The 16,511-nt window shown below is 38.9% G+C and overlaps 1 protein-coding gene across 1 annotated transcript in view; it reads left to right on the plus strand.

The window, feature by feature from the left end:
• The window catches only part of LOC132396757 (ephrin type-A receptor 5-like), a 341,786-nt gene that overhangs the window by 286,382 nt on the left and 38,893 nt on the right, over nt 1-16,511 (plus strand). The window contains exons 10-12 of the mRNA XM_059974617.1: nt 9,312-9,437; nt 9,537-9,722; nt 15,865-15,926. Of these exons, the coding sequence (XP_059830600.1) occupies nt 9,312-9,437; nt 9,537-9,722; nt 15,865-15,926 (374 nt within the window). The remainder of the gene's footprint in view (nt 1-9,311; nt 9,438-9,536; nt 9,723-15,864; nt 15,927-16,511) is intronic.

The raw sequence follows: 16,511 nt of genomic DNA on the forward strand, positions 1-16,511 counted from the left end.
TGAAAATCCAAGCAACGCACACAAAATGCTGGAGGAACCCAGCAGGCCAGGCAGCATCTACGGAAAAGAGTAGACAGTCAGCGTCGACTGTTTACTCTTTTCCATTGACTGAATAATTCACTTTTTTGTATTGTTAGTAAGGAACATGTGTAGGCTGGGGCCCTTGTTCTCCATCTGGATTTTATCTAGAGAAGGCAGACAGTACTTGAATTTACTGTTGCTTATGAAGATGCCACCTCATACCTTGCAGCACTCCCTCAGAACTCCACTGCAGTACCAGCCTAGATTCCTGCTCTCAGTATGGTATGATGTATAGCATTTGATAAAGCAGAGTTCACATATTGCTGTCTGTATAATATTCCTTATTTCTGATTTTCTCACAATTCACATATGCATTGGCAAGAACATGCTTCAAGCTGCCCATCATGCAACATCTTTGTTGCTTGATCTGCACTTGTTTGAATGTCCTTCCAATGTGTGTTCTCCTTCAACCTTGGTTACTACATTTAAAACTGAACTCGGACGTTTCAGCCTAGGCTTCTAACCATTAACTGTCATTCTGACATCTGGCTTGCCAAATTGAAAATGAAGTATGTGATTTCTTAGTCGAATGTAAATTAACAACTTTTCAATAAATGTTGGTCCAATTACTAATAAAAGTTCTCTCTGCATTTTTATATATCTTTTCCTGGATGCTTTATACATTTGAATCTGTGTTTTCTGTGTTTCACCCTGATATTATCCAAACCCCAGCACCAACACACAAACACACACACACACTCATACATGTACATATACACACACATACAGATGTGCATGTGCACACATCTGTACAGGAGCTCAAACACATGTACACACAGAGACACAGACAAACACACACATGAACACACACTCATTCCTGATCACACGCTCACTCTCATGTGTATATATGGGCACACACAGACACATTAACATATATGCATACAATGTGTTTTTTCATTCTCAGTGAAGTGGTACAGTTTAGGTCACGTGAATCTCAGTGTTGATCCTGGACAAACAGTGTTCCGCTGGCAGAGTGGGATGGTGCCTCAGTGAAGTGTTGAGATGGTGAACTCAGCATTGACTCCAGACTCCATGATGTGTCAAATCAAAGACGGATGGTTACCAATTATTATTCCTCTTGACTGATTAATTAGTGTTCTAAAAGTGTAAATAGGTCCATAGGGGTGTCTGAAATGAGAGGGCATTGGTTTAAGATGAGAGGGAGGAGGTTTGAAGGGTATCAGAGGGGTAAAACTTTCATACAAAGTGTAGATGGTATTTTGGAATGAGATGGTGGAGGCAGAAATAGTAAAAGTGTTTAGGAGACATCTGGACAGATAGTTGAATGAGCTGGGCATAGAGGGGTATGGAAATAATGCAGGCAAGTGAGATTAGTATAGAACCACATGATGTTGAGCACAGACACAGTTGGCTAAAGGGCCTGGTTTTTAGACTATTTCTCTAAAATAATGTCCAAACTACACTGCGCATGTGAACTTTAGTGTGCTCAGTGGCATGACTAACACATAAGCTGATTGAATTCTGGCTTCTGGTAGATTGGGAGTAAACATGGGGGATACACAGAATGTATTTGGCCTCACTGGTGGAGGTGTATCTAACCAGGTCAAGTATTGAGAGGAAAGACATTCGTTCTTTGGGGAGTTGTGGGCCCATCCTCATTGTGAAGATACTCTCTATAATGTGTGGCATCAACACTATTAAATGGGATAAGTACAGGACAGGTCAAAGCCAGGCATTTAAGTGACATAGAGACATATCAGTAACACAGAATTATATTCCACTGCAATCTTTAGCCACGTGCTCTGTCATATTTCTTACTATACTGTCAATCAGATGAGGTCCTACCCTGGTTCAATGAGGAATGTAAAAGATTACACAAGGAATAACACTGAGAATGAAGTGTCTGACAAGTGAAGCTGCAACACGGGATGATGAGCATGCATGGCTGTGGAAGCATGTCACAAAGGTGACCCTGCAGCCACAGTAACAGGGTTGAGGGTTAAAGTTATCCAACCCTGTCACGTCCTGCAATGTAAACCAAACAGAATGTTGGAAGAACTCAGAAGGCCAAGCAGTGCCTGTGGAGGCAGGTCAACGTTTTATATTGAGAGCCTGCATCAGAACTGAGAGAGTAAAGAAAGATTGCCAATGTGTAGCAGTGCATAGATGGTGAAACAAGATGGGGGGTGGAATAATAGGCAGATGGACCCAGGTGAGGGGAGGGGTTGGGAGGGATGAACAAGCAAGAGAAGAAAACTGGGTAAGTGTGTGTAAGGAGAGTACTGGGGTGATTGAGGTGTGTAGGTTATATAAATTCAACAATGTGCATCCTACAGCAAGAGAATAATCACTTATTCTGAGTGGTGTAGGTTCTGCTGGTTGAACAAAATATATAGGCCAGGCTCCTTCTCCTTCTTGAATAACACCACTCCCACCTACAACCTCTCCTGAGGCACATTATACAGAGTGCAGGTTTCATCATTTTGATCTTTTAATATGTTGTATCACCTTCATAGAAATTCAGCTCCAGAAGATCTTTCAAGTTGCTCTAACTGCGCATTTGCTCTTGTTGAACTTATAGACGGTCCCTGGGAAGTCAGCAGCCACCAAAAATGGAGACCTTTGCCATCCCGTTCCAATTATCCCTCCTTGCTCCCATTTCACAAAAAGCACAAATCCTCTATTCTGTCACTGTGTAAAAGTGTGGGATACAGGCTTCTTCACTGGGCATGATCCCAGCATATTGTATAGCCCTGTACCTAGAGGAAACATGGGAAGACTGAGCACAGGATGTAACAAGCCAGTACCTTTAAGCACAGCAATATTTACTGCAAGACTTTACTGGGACACTCATGTCCTTAAGCAGGTGGAAATCAACCAAAGAATGTTATCTAAGAATGTCAGTAGTAATTTGTGTTTGACCAAGTTAATTAATTTTGCTTTGAGCAAATTACATCGGGTAAATTTTGAGGAACTCAGTTGAAATTGTATGTCTGGATTCTTACAAAGCACTTCAGGCAGTTTCATGAAGATATTTGTGACAATTAAAGCTCACTTCTTTTGAAATTTAATTTCACCCCTACTCAGTGCTCTAATATGTACGGCATATGGCATCAACCTCCACTCACAGAAACATATGGTTGGGAAAAAAATCTACTCGTCCATCACCATGGTGCTTTGTACCCACAATTACTGTCACATGACACTTGCAGCTCCCATCAGCTACTGTAGGCAGAGCTCAGAACTGTCAAGTCATTGCCTTGTTGATCCAGACACAATACCACAGGAGTTTGTGAAATGGCTCTTTCTGCCATTTGTGTGTGCTCCTGGTGTATCTTCTCCAGCTTCTCAATACCACCTGGAATACTCTTTCTACATTTTGAGCAGTCAAAGGACCGGGACTCCCCAGGACTCAGTGGTGGATGTCACGTTTCCTCCAGAAGCCCTTGAAGCATTTTGTTTGTCCACCTGGAATCTGGTCCGCTGACAGAGCTGGAAATATACTGCCTGTTTCAGGAGTCTGGTGTGGGGGTATGGATGAAAAGGCCTGCCCACTGTAGCCCAAGGCCCTCAGCACAAGAAGACACTGATGCTGGTTTTTGTCATTCTGTTGAACATTGTGTCAGCATAGCATTTATGTTGTAATGCTGCAAAATTGCAACTTTTCGCTATTCTTGTAGTTCCCCAAGTTCCCTTCCCTTTTGGCAAACAAGGCAGCATCCATTGCAATGTGGCTGTGCTTCCTGCCGTCATTTCCCTGGTCCTTGTTACTGGGACTCAGAGGTTTAGACTTTCCCTGTTGGCTCCCACACAGCAGCGCAGAGGGCAAAGGCCACTGTTCTCCATCCATGATTCCTGTCCACTGGAGCTGGAAATAATTACGTCTCAATGCAAATCACAGACAGATTAATCTTCAGGGGTTGAATTTGTTTCTCTTTGCTTAAGTATACTATTTATAGAATTTTTGGTCTTATCATTCTTATAATCTCAATTCAAGTTTACTTCAACAATCCTTCACAATTACTTCCTCAAGCATTTTACTCCTGTTTTGTCTGACTTTTCCTGTTCTTAACATATGGAATCTTCAATTGTTAGACCTGGTATTTGGAAATCATGTAAAAGAATATTGAATTTTCCAGAGGGCTTTATAATGCCACCTTGGGCACAAATTAAAGTCGTAGAGCATGGAAACAGGCCCTTCAGTTCACTAAGTTTCACCAGTTGTTAACCAGGCACCAACTTCAGAGAGAAACTTATTTTTTAAATTCCCAATTTAAGTTACTCAACAACAATGTGGGATAGACTAGGAATAGATCTCACCATGGAAAGTTAAGAAAATACAGTTGATAAATAAAAACATAATGGTCTTATAATTTCAGTGTCTTCAATAAGGATTAAAAAGGCCATGTGAACACTCCAGCCTCGCTTCTGAAAGCTAGATCCTTAGAAAGAATGCATCTGAATTTCAGAAGCAGAATTCAAAACTCATATGACATTGCATATTTACTGTGGTTGATTAAGTTCTACCATGCTCTTTTGTTTTCCTTTGAATATTATCTGGGCAGGTTGTGTTTGGTCATGAAGCATGCTTCTAATCCTTCTCTCTACCTCTAAGACTTTATATTGATATATTTGTGATCCTCCTCTTCACCTAAGATGATGGTGAAACTCATCCAAGTTTCTGCTCTCTATAACCTTCATTTAACCAATACTGCTCTTAGAAAATGCATTCTATCATTTCAAGTTTCTTATGTATCGTACTGCCAGTCTTGTATCTAACCACATTTTAGAAACCCACCAGACTCCCAAAACAAACACCACCTAACCTCTGCTCTGGAAGGAGATTCCCAAAGGTGCGACATTCCCATTCACTCCTGAAAAAATGTGGCCCACAGCCACAGAGTGGAGAAGGAGCACTCAGGATAGCACCGAGATTCTCAAAGCTACACATCAGGAGCACTTAGTGTAAGCGATAGAAGGAGCATAGCACCTCACCATCTACACAGCTGCCAGGAACCTCTTCCCTTTCTGGCCTCTTTGGCCCTCTGGAAATTGGTACCACCCCCCTGGGTGGAAGAAATCATCCTTCATCCTGAGGGACTGCTTAAGGAAATGCAGATGACTCTCTAAGCTTTCTTTTTTAAACCCTTTCACCTCTTCTGTAGAGCATTTCCTACAACTTGTCTCTTGTACATATGTTGTTCATATATCATATCTTCTTTTGATCTGATTTTAATCTGGTTGTCTCCTTGTAAAGTGTCTCAGGGAATCCAAGGAATTGCACAAATGCAAGTTGTTGATTTCTATGGTGATGGTATTGGGGTTGCTTACCATGAAGTACTAAACTCAAAACAAAGATCTTATGCCCTGTCCGATATAAATAGCAATGGATGCCCTCACTAAAGGGAGGTTATACTGTAGCTACCTACTCCTCAAAGGCAAGATCACTTCTCTGTTTATCCTCCATGGTGAGTTTAGTTGCCTATTTGAGAGGTAGCCCCCCTCCCCTCCTACCAAGGAAGAGATACTTCCAGCTAACTAAGTAGAATAAACACAATTCATGTATTTTAGTGATACACATTTAAATCTAGGCAAAAATCTTAAAATATTTAAAACTCACAGAGGATTTCTATTTTATAAAAGTTTTCCAAATTTCAAATGATTTCTAAAACAGAAAGGATTTCCAAAACACAGGTACAATTCCTATAACCTATTATTTCTAAAAAGGAATACCAACCTGTTTGCAACCAACTAATCATCTGCAGCAGAAATTGATGTCAGAGCAATTTGGATTCTGGTTCACCCCATCTTGCTGTTCCTGGACCATTTCTAGCAAGCTTAAAAGCTCTCTTCTATTTCTACAGTTTGCCTACCACTCGGGTGACTTCACATGCATGTGATATGGTTTTTTTCAGATAGCTTTTTACACAACCGGTCTAGAAGCTTCTGGAGACAGAGTTCCCAGATGCCCATAATTAAGGCTGTGATGCTGAATCTTTGAGTACATAAATTTTCTACCTTTTAATAGATCAGCTATTTAAAGTGCTAATTGATAGTATCAATCTATTCGGAGAGCTTCCTTGAATTAATAACTTACGCAGTGTTGGCTGGTTTGAAACAAGTCAATTAGCAGAACCCCATTGTCTTACCCTGCAACCAGCACCATGCTGTGGACCAGCATCCTGTGCTCTATAGACAGTGCTGTTTATTTACAAAGCTGTCCTTTTAACTTCAGGTTAATTATTGCAAGCCATTTACATTAAAAACTGAAAGAAGAATATTGGCTGGAAGTTTAACTTACTCAAGCACTTTTTGATCTCTACAAGTGTCAGCTGCCATGTTCGAAAGCTGAGTTTAACAAAAAAAGACACGGTGGCCCTGAACATTGAATATCTATCACAATATTGAAAATTGGTATTCAAGTAATGAGAAAACACTGAACTATAATGAAAAAGATTTCCAACTTTTCAATAGAATAAGAATAAGTAGAATCAGTGTGATAATGGGCAGAGAGTTGGTGTAGGTGGAAATCTTTTACATCCTGGGTTTCCTCGGATCAAATTTCAAAGAACGAGACACAAAACAAAACAAAGAATTCCAGCACTAAAGAGTAGCAAAAAAGATGGATGAAAGATAAATAACATAAAAATTGTATGAGCAATTTGGGAGAAGCCAGAAAGTGTTAGATGGTTGCCTCTCTGACTGTTGAGACCATTGGAGTGTTGCGGGAATCAGTGCTGGGTCTATTGTTGTTTGTCAGCTATATCAATGATCTGGATGATAATGTGGTTATATAGATCAACAAATTTATGGATGACACCAAGACTGGGGGTGTGGTGGACTATCTAAAACTAACTAAGCTTGCAGTGGGATCTGGACCAGCTGGAAAATTGGGCTGAAAAATGGCAGATGGAATTTAATGCAGACAAGTTCAAGGAGTTGCACTTTGGGAGGACCAACCAGGGTAGGTCTTACACAGTGAATGATAAGGCACTGAGTAGTGTGGTAGAGCAAATGGATCTGGGAATACAGATCCATGATTCCTTGAAAGTGGTGTCACATGTAGATGGAGTCAGAAAGAGAGCTTTTGGCATATTGGTGTACATTGAAGTTTGTATAAAACATTGGTGAGGCCTAACTAAGAGTATTGTGTTCAGTTTTGGTCAGCTGCCTATAGGAAAGATATAAATGGACTGAAAGAGTACAGAGAAAATATACAAGGACGCTACTGGGACCTGACGACCTGAGTTAGGAAAGACTGAATAAGTTAGAATGTTATTCCCTGGAACATAGAAGACTGAGGCAAGATTTGATAGAAATATACAAAATTATGAGGGTATAGATAGGGTAAATGCAAGCAGGCTTTTTCCACTGTGGTTGGGTGAGAATTGGTTATAGGTTAAGGGTGAAAAGAGAACATGAGAGGAAATTTCTTCACTCAGAGGGTGGTGAGAGTGTGGAATGGGATGCCAGAACAAGTGGTGGATATGATATTGATTTCAATGTTTAAGAGAAATTTGGATAGATACATGGATAGGAAGGAGCTGCCCTGCACAAATATCAGCCATCGTTACTTTGCCTTTCTTGTTGAGTATTCACTGATCGGCTCAATTATAGAAGAACACGCTTTTCTTCAGCAAATACTTCACAGGTCAGTAATTATCAGGCTATGGAGGTTGATGGGACTAGGCATTTTAAATGGTTCGGCGTGGACTAGATGGGCCATAGGTTCTGTTTCTGTTTGTAGTTTTCTACTTGACGACTCTGATTCTACTGGAAACATTCTGTTGGTCAGTAAGCACTTGTGGAGGGAGAGACACACACAGTAAATGCTCCAAATTGCTGTCTTATCATCAGACCAGTTGTTTGGACATTGACATTAAAAGTTCATTGTGTTTCCATCTCCACACATGCTGCCTGAACGGTGGGTATTTTCAGGAGTTTGACTTTTTTTCCAATTCCTCAAATTCACAGTATTTTGGACAATATATATTTGATAGCTGTATGTGGTCCCAATGGCTTTGCACCAGGGGATCTGTGATCTCAACTCATGACAGGATGGAATTCCCATACTGACAAGATGGAGAAGAGCTTTCCGCAACTTTCCTCACTCAGTGTCTTAAATGTTTGCTAGGTGGAATCCCTATGTATCACCCAGCCTGCTCAGCTCTAAGAAAGCCTTTGAGAAAAACCTTTGGTACTAACTGGATCAATATTAACCATAAGACCATGAGACCTTAAGACATAGGAGCAGGATTAAGTCTTTTTGCCTATCAAGTCTGCTCCACTATTCCATCATGGTTGATTTATGTTCCCTTTCAACCCCTTTCTCCAGCCTTCTTCCAGTAATCTGAATAATCAAGAAATAATCAACCATCACTTTAAATATACCAAAAGACTTGGCCTCCATAGCCATTCATGGCAATGAATTCCACAGATTCACCAGCCTCTGGTTTAAGGGAGGTCCTGCTATTCTGAGGCTGTGCCCTCTGGTCATAGTCACCCCCACTATAGGACACATCCTCTCAACATCCACTCTATCTAGTCCTTTAAATATTTAAAGAGCAAACACGAGGAAATCTGCAGATGCTGGAAATTTAATAGGTTTCAATGAGATCTTCCCTCATTCTTCTAAACTCCAGCAAGTATGGGCCCTGAGCCATCAAACGCTCCTCATACATTAAACCTTTAGTTCCTGGGATCACTCTCTTGAACCTCCTCCACAATGCTAGCAGATCTTTTCTTAGATAAGGGATCCAAAACTTTTCACAATTCTCCAAGTGCAGTCTGACCAATGCCTTATAATAAAGCCTCAGCATTACATCCTTGGTTTTATACTCCAATCCTCTTGAAATGATTGCTTTCATTGCAATTGTCTTCCTAACCACTGACTCAATCTGCAAGTTAACCTTAATGGTGAAGACGTTTAGCACCAAAGGAACCTTGAGCCAATAACCGATTATATATCTGCATATTTTAGTATTAACACAACATATGGTTTTCTTAAACCATTCCAGTTGTTCACAGTTCTGCGGGTGCAGATAAGGTGAAGCTCTATAAAGGCTAATGGACATTAAACTGTAGAAAATAATTCCCCACAATGTGAAGAGAAATTGCTTACAATGAGTTCAGCTTTTCCACAGATACTAGGAGCAGAAAATGTTGTAATTATATGATGCAGAAATTAAAAACACATCAATAAGTATCAACATTATGAGTAATGACATTATATTGTACTAACATCTGCATTATTTATCTTTATCTGACAGTTAAATTACCAGGAATAAGAACATATATTGATCCTCATACCTATGAAGACCCAAGTCAAGCTGTTCACGAATTTGCCAAGGAAATCGATGCATCATGTATAACCATTGAAAGAGTCATTGGAGCAGGTGAGTTAGATGATTAAAAACTCTGTTCCTTTGTTACATCCCATATATGTTAAATAGAGTTACTGTACTTAACATTGCAATATTTATGACCCTTTCAAGGTGAATTTGGTGAGGTTTGTAGTGGTCGTCTGAAGTTACCTGGGAAAAGAGAGTTTCCGGTTGCCATCAAAACTCTAAAAGTTGGTTATATGGAGAAACAGCGCAGGGATTTTCTTGGTGAAGCGAGTATTATGGGACAGTTTGACCATCCAAACATCATCCACCTTGAAGGAGTAGTCACTAAAAGTAGGTAATTTTTGATACCTTTGCTCTCAAATGAATAAGTTGGATGCATTACTAGGAAGATGTAGATTTGAAGCTGTTATTATTTCTAGAAATGTAAATAATTAATCATTATTTTTGAAATCTATTTGTATTCAAGACTTCCATGTATTACTATAATATAATTAGGCATTTTGCAAATAGATGTCTATTAAAATATTCATTCGAACTAACTATCCTTCTGTATATTTAATATGATATATTTGACAAATCTGTCCAGTGTGTGAACGGTGAATACTTTTCAATAAAGTACTAATTAGTATGTTCATGTTGTGTAACTTCCTAAAGTCAAGCAATATGGTGGTTATACAAATGAGTGCACATACCTCATACAATTTTCTTTCAATGTCCAAAAGCATTTGGATTAGGTATCTATTAGGTGTAAATGGTGTTATGAAACACCAGTGATATTGCTGTCTATCTGATTTAAGTACAGTTTTAGGGGCAGTAAATTTTATGTTCCGAGACTTTTGTGAGTGCTCTTCATATTTTCATCTCAACCAATCAGTAATCTGCTCTCCCACCTTGTTTACAATCAAGTTCCCGTTCTTACTTAGAGCAAGATCTTCGTCTTTGCTAAAATTCTTTTTCTCTAGTTTTGTTTCAATGGTTTCCTTTACCAGGCAGCCTCAACTGTCTTTGGCCCGGCACGGTAGGTTTGTGCTGTCGAAGTCAATTCTATGGCCATTGCGAATGCAGTGTTCTACTACCGCTGATTTATCTGGATAACCCAAATGAACACACCTCCTGTGCTCCTTAATGTGGGTTTCCACTGTGTGTCCCATCAGGCTGATATACACTGCTCTGCATTCACAGGGAATCCTGTAAACACCAGCTGACTGAGTCCCAGGTCATTTTTAACATGCATAAGCTGTGTCTTGTGCTTTCTTACAGGTTTATGGATGGTATTAATCTGATATTTCTTCAGGATCCTGGCGATCCTTCCAGAAACCAAGGAAACATAGTGAAGACAGTGGTAGCCATGGGTTCCTTCTTATTGTTAGGTTTCCTGGTTTTTCTGTCAGCCCTTTTAAGGGCTCAATTAATTTGATTAATTTCCTTCACCTTGTAGCTATATATATATTCTGTGTGGTAGGTTTTCCATAGTTTATACACAGAAGTGTAATGTGAGGCCATTTTTCCTGTTTACACAGTAGTATTCTGTGCGATAGTTGTTACAGGGATTAATGGGCAGAATTCAACTCACAAACTGCCCAGTAATTCCAAAGAGAACTGAGGCTTGTGTCTGCCTCTGCCAGCAACCCAAGGTTAACTTGCTTGTCTATGCATTCCATTGTGGGAGTCAGAGATGAGCTGCAGGTTGGGTACTGAGGCACATTACCTTTTGTTCTACTACTGAGTCCAACAGACAATCACTAATGTGTTGGACAGAAACTCTGGCTGCACTTCATATCCAGGCCCTCATCTCTATGCAGAGATTTGCAGAAGGAACCAGCACAGCCCCATTCAATGACAGGTGGTACTGACCTGGTTTAATAGGGTAAATAGATCCTGTTTGACTTTTATTTTATCTCTACATTTTTATTTCTTACACAATGAAATCATTTGTTTTACTTTGTAAGTACCTGTGCTGCTTTTGAGTGCTGCTGATTATCAAAGGTATTTATTAGTCTTTGTTGGCACTGAGCTATCAAACGATCATCTGTGTGTTCGACGGTGGCCACCAAGTCCTGAGCACCAATCATCGCTTATGGTTTCCTCTGCATCAAGTGTGGAGATTCCGGTGGTGCGTGTGAGCTCAAAAAAATCATCTTTATCTGGATAAAGTCAAGAAAAAGATTAGGATTAGAGAGGGCAGACAGAGCTGTGAATATTAAGTGCAGGAGGTGGGGTGCAAGGAAATAAAATATGATCCAGCCCAATTAAACTAAGTTTGTATTAACTATGCAATGCATTTACAAAACCTTTTGAAATTCTGCAGTGATGCCTGTTTTTTTTTAAATTTTGTTAAATGCAACTGACCATTGTTTGTAAAGTATTCCAGAAAAAAAACTACACCCCAGGCGTATTTTTCCTTCTAAAAGCTGTGGTGACAGGGGACTGAAAAATATGAGGGATTTTGAATATTAAAGTGTTTAGTAATAATGTGCAAATTATTACAATTGTAAAAATAAAACCTGTCTGATTCAGTGCTAATAGCTTCAGCAAATGTAGTTTGTTAACTGACAATGTCACCTCAGTGACAGGTTCATTTCTCTTTCTGTAACTGAATTTTGATTTATTCTCAGAACATTACCATTGAGCCTGACACAGAAACAATACATTCCTGTCACAGTCTTTAAAACTAGCAATGGTTGCAGTGAACCTGTCATAATTTTCCTTTCAAACATTTCAAGCTCTAATGTTCCACTAGTTTTGCTTTTAGTTTCATTCTTGTTTGTCTGTAAAATGTTGTTACTTATATAATCTTATATAATCTTATTTAAAGGTAGTAATTTGATCTTTATGTTCCTCACCATATGAGTAGTGTAAGCTGTAGAATATATTTCATTAATAAATAGCTGTGATAAATGTTGCTCTTTCATAATTTATCAGAAATGAGCATTAAAATTTATCACTTCTTTCATGCGAGTCACCATAATCTGCATATTGTTGAACACTTATGTACAGGTGTCATGGATTTGAGAGTTTTACGAGTAAATAGGTACACATGTATTGAACACAAAGTAATTATCTGAAGTCTGTGTATTACCATTATATACATGTAACCAAGGATTTTTGCACTCTTGATGAAGATGAATCATTTTGTTATGTAACTCACATATACAGTTTTTATATTAATATCCCATTGTGTTCTTTTTAAAACCTATTCAATCAAATAGGGATATAAGGAAGTATAGGCCAAAAATATAATTGCAGCCAATTCATAACCTGTCAATCTGCAGTCATATTGACTTACAGTTTAACTCTTGTGACAATCTCGCATTTCCTTTCAAATTTCTTCAGCTTTTGACAGCACTAAACATCTGAACTGATATGGAGCTAAATGTTGCGTGGAACTGTAATATTTTCATACTGAAAATTTCTGGCCAATATATTTATAACCTGAAATTTATTCACTTTTCCATTTAAATTTATGCATTGCTATGGAGCCATTTATAATAAAACTACTGATGCAAACTTTTCACACTCTAGTTACGGTCTAATAACAGCAGTGTAGTGTCCCAGTTTTGCAATTCCTGCTTCTATGGTCTGTCCATCTGTCTTCTTGAGCATTTATTTTTCTCACCTCCCAAATCCTCATACATTTTTAATTTAATTATCAATTGCATATAAGCATTATTTAAAATTAAGCACAAAATGCTTGACTTTAAAATGCCAAATGTGAGCTGCTCCTGTAATTCCCAGGCTGATAATCTGGCTTCAGGTGAAGATTATAGTTGGTTTCATATGAAACACCACACAGGGACTGAATTGTATGTACTTATATTTGCCTAATTAATTAAGGAAAATAATTGGTTTGGCCAAATTAATTTTTCACTGAAAGGTAATGCTAGTGATGTGGTAGTTATAGTGAAATATTGGGTAGATTTTCTGAATTAATAATCAAAGGACTGAGATAGATCATCAGAACCACAGACTGAAGTATTTTTGTCAAGATGCACTATAATTGTATGCCCCACTTTGGAAAATGCAATCATTTTGATTACTTGCATTACAGTCAATATCAACAAGGCATCAGATTTGCACCATCATTTCATGACTTGAGGTATTTCGGGGGGTACCAGCTGGTGTGGGACTTGAGTCACTCACAGGCAAGGTTGGGAAGATAGAGCAGATACTCTGCCTGAATCGCAACAAGTTTTTGCTCCTAGATGAACTCAATGCTTCTTATGCTCACATTAACTGATAGAACATGGAAGCACCTTAATGAACACCCCAAGATCCCCCGTGGCCAACCTAGTGATCTCAACCTTTGAGGCCAATGTGAGAGCATCCTTTAGAGGGTGAACCCATGGAAACCATCTGGCTCAGATAATGTACCTGACAGAGTACTGAAGGCCTGTGCTAATCAACTGGCAGGAGTGTTTATAGATATCTTCAACCTCTTGCTTCAGCAGTCTGAGGTACTAAGCATCATGAAAACCTACTTCAATTACTATTATCTAGTAGCACTGACATCCACCATGATGAAGTGCTTTGAGAGGTTGAACACGAAGCATATGTACTCATGCCTGAGGGGTGACTGAATTGTCTACTGTCAACAGCAGATGCCCTTTTATTTGCTGTTACCTCAGCTCTAGAACACCGGGACAATGAGGATGCGTATGTCAGGATGCTCTTCACTGATTGCAGCTCAGCATTGAATACTATCATCCCCTCAAAACTAAGCTCCAAGACCTAGGCCTCAGTACCTCCATAAATAACTGGACCTTGGATTTCCTCACTGGCAGGCTCCAGCTAATACAGATTGGCAACAAGATCTCCTCCATCAGCACAGGTGCACAGGATCTGTGCTTAGACCTTACTCTACTCACTTTGTACTTATGATTGTGTGGCAAAGTACAGCTCCAATGCCATATTTAATTCTGCTGACACGTGTTGGCTGAATCAAAGGTTCACTGCTAATCTGAATAAAGGAGGGAGGCTGAAAATCTGGGTGAGTGGTGCCACAAAAACAACCTCTCACTCAATGTCAGCAAAGCTAAAGAACTAATTATTGACTAGAGTAGAATGAAACCAGAGGTGCAGGAACTAGTTCTCATTAGAGGAGCGGAGGTGGAGACTGTTAGTAGCCCGAAATTCCTTGGTGTCAATATATCAAAAGATCTTTACTGGGAACAGCACATAAATGTCATCGCAAAGAAGGCACGACTGCACCTCTACTTTCTTAGAAGTTTACATAGCTCTGGCTTGTCACTACAATGTTTGATAAACTTCTATAGGTGTTCAGTGGAAAGTATCCTAACTGGCTGTATCATGGCCTAGTACAGAAACAAGAAAGCCAGGATTGGACAAGTCTATGGAAAGAGGTGGATACAGCCCAGTCTGTCACAGGCAAAGCCCTCCCCACCATTGAGCACATCTACATGGAGTGCTGAACAAAAAGCAGTATCCATCTCCCAAGGACCCGCACCATCCTGGCCATGCTCTCTTCTCACTACTGCCGTTGGCTACAGAAGCCTTCAGTTTCTCACTGCTAGGTTCAGGAACAGTTATTACCCTCAGGTTCCTGAACTAGTGTGGATAACTTCACTCACCATGACTCCAAACTGTTTCTATAATCTACAGACTCACTTACAAGGACACTTTATAGCTCATGTTCTCGGTATTTTCTTCACACAATATTTGTTTATCAGTCTTTGTGTGTTCATGTAGTTTCCCCATAAAACTCTATTGCATTTCTTTTTTCCCTGAAAATGCTGTAAGAAAATGTATATCAATGTCATACTGTTATAGTCACATGTACCTACTCTGATCATAAATTTAATTTGAACTTTTGAACTTTGATCATTGATGGAGCACTTTACTGGACAACTTTTTTAACAAACCATCAAATCACAAGGTCATTTTCAGAATCTGTGTTTGCAATAACTCAACTTATCAAAACCTCTGCCTAAACTAAACTGTTGCAGGTTCAGTGAGCCAACAATAAACTCTTTAATGAGGTTACACTATGAAATCCAATCACCATATAAACAAATAACTTGAAGAAATAGAAGGACACCCCCTCAGGTGTTTGTTTATCCTCTTTGGGTAACCTTAGTAAAATGGTGAACAGCAAACTTGTAGACACAAACAGTTGTAGTCACAGATATTTCCTAATTTAGTGCATGTTATTAACAATTATGGGATTAGCTGAAAGACCTGTTGGATTTTAAAATATATTTCAATAATGATTATGCCTTGCATTATACCTGTCATGGTGATATGCTCATTGGGAGTTATAGAGTGGGTTTGTTATCTTGAACACACGCACATGGGGTACATTCTAGAAACGTGATTTTCTGTAAATTAAAATGCATACAGGTAACCTGCATATTGACAGCTTCTCAATATTAGTCCCTTGGAACTGCAAATTTTGCATGCTTAATATTCCTGCAGCAACTTGAATAAATAATTTCCTTTTCATATTTATTTTAAGGTAAACCAGTTATGATAGTGACAGAATATATGGAGAATGGCTCTCTTGATACTTTTTTAAAGGTAAGTTTTTTACATTTAAGAAATTATTTATAAACCAACTGGCTATTTATTAGTTTAAACATGTCCTATTCAATTATTAATGGATTAATATAAGATGCAATTTCAAAACATACTTATGGTTTACCGGTTTAAAAATCAATCCACTCCACATTAATTATGTGGGTTAGTTCTTCAAACATAGGGCTATTTCATTGCACTTCTGATTTTCTGGTCCATGTTATTAATAACTATAAAATTAACATGAGTGTAAATCTGCAGTGTTGACCTTAGCTCCCTATTGTTTATATTGCACCACCACCCTATCCCATGAGTCTCTGCAGTGTACCTAGCTTTGAGATTAATTTTTAAATTGCATCCGCAAAGTACAAGATCAGCAAAATACAAGATTCAAAAAGAAGCTATTGAAATAAACTTGTGTAATAAATTACTTCACCTGATATGGATCCAATGAAAATATTGTAATTCTTGCAAAGCACAACTCAAAGCATGTCTGCTGTCTAATTCCCCGTACAGGAAAGGCTTAGTAGTACATGTTGGAAAATGGCAAGCATTTCATGAATGTCAAGCCTATTAAATCAGTGTAAT

This window comes from Hypanus sabinus, chromosome 7, assembly GCF_030144855.1.
Source record: "Hypanus sabinus isolate sHypSab1 chromosome 7, sHypSab1.hap1, whole genome shotgun sequence".
NCBI classification, from domain to species: Eukaryota; Metazoa; Chordata; class Chondrichthyes; order Myliobatiformes; family Dasyatidae; genus Hypanus; species Hypanus sabinus.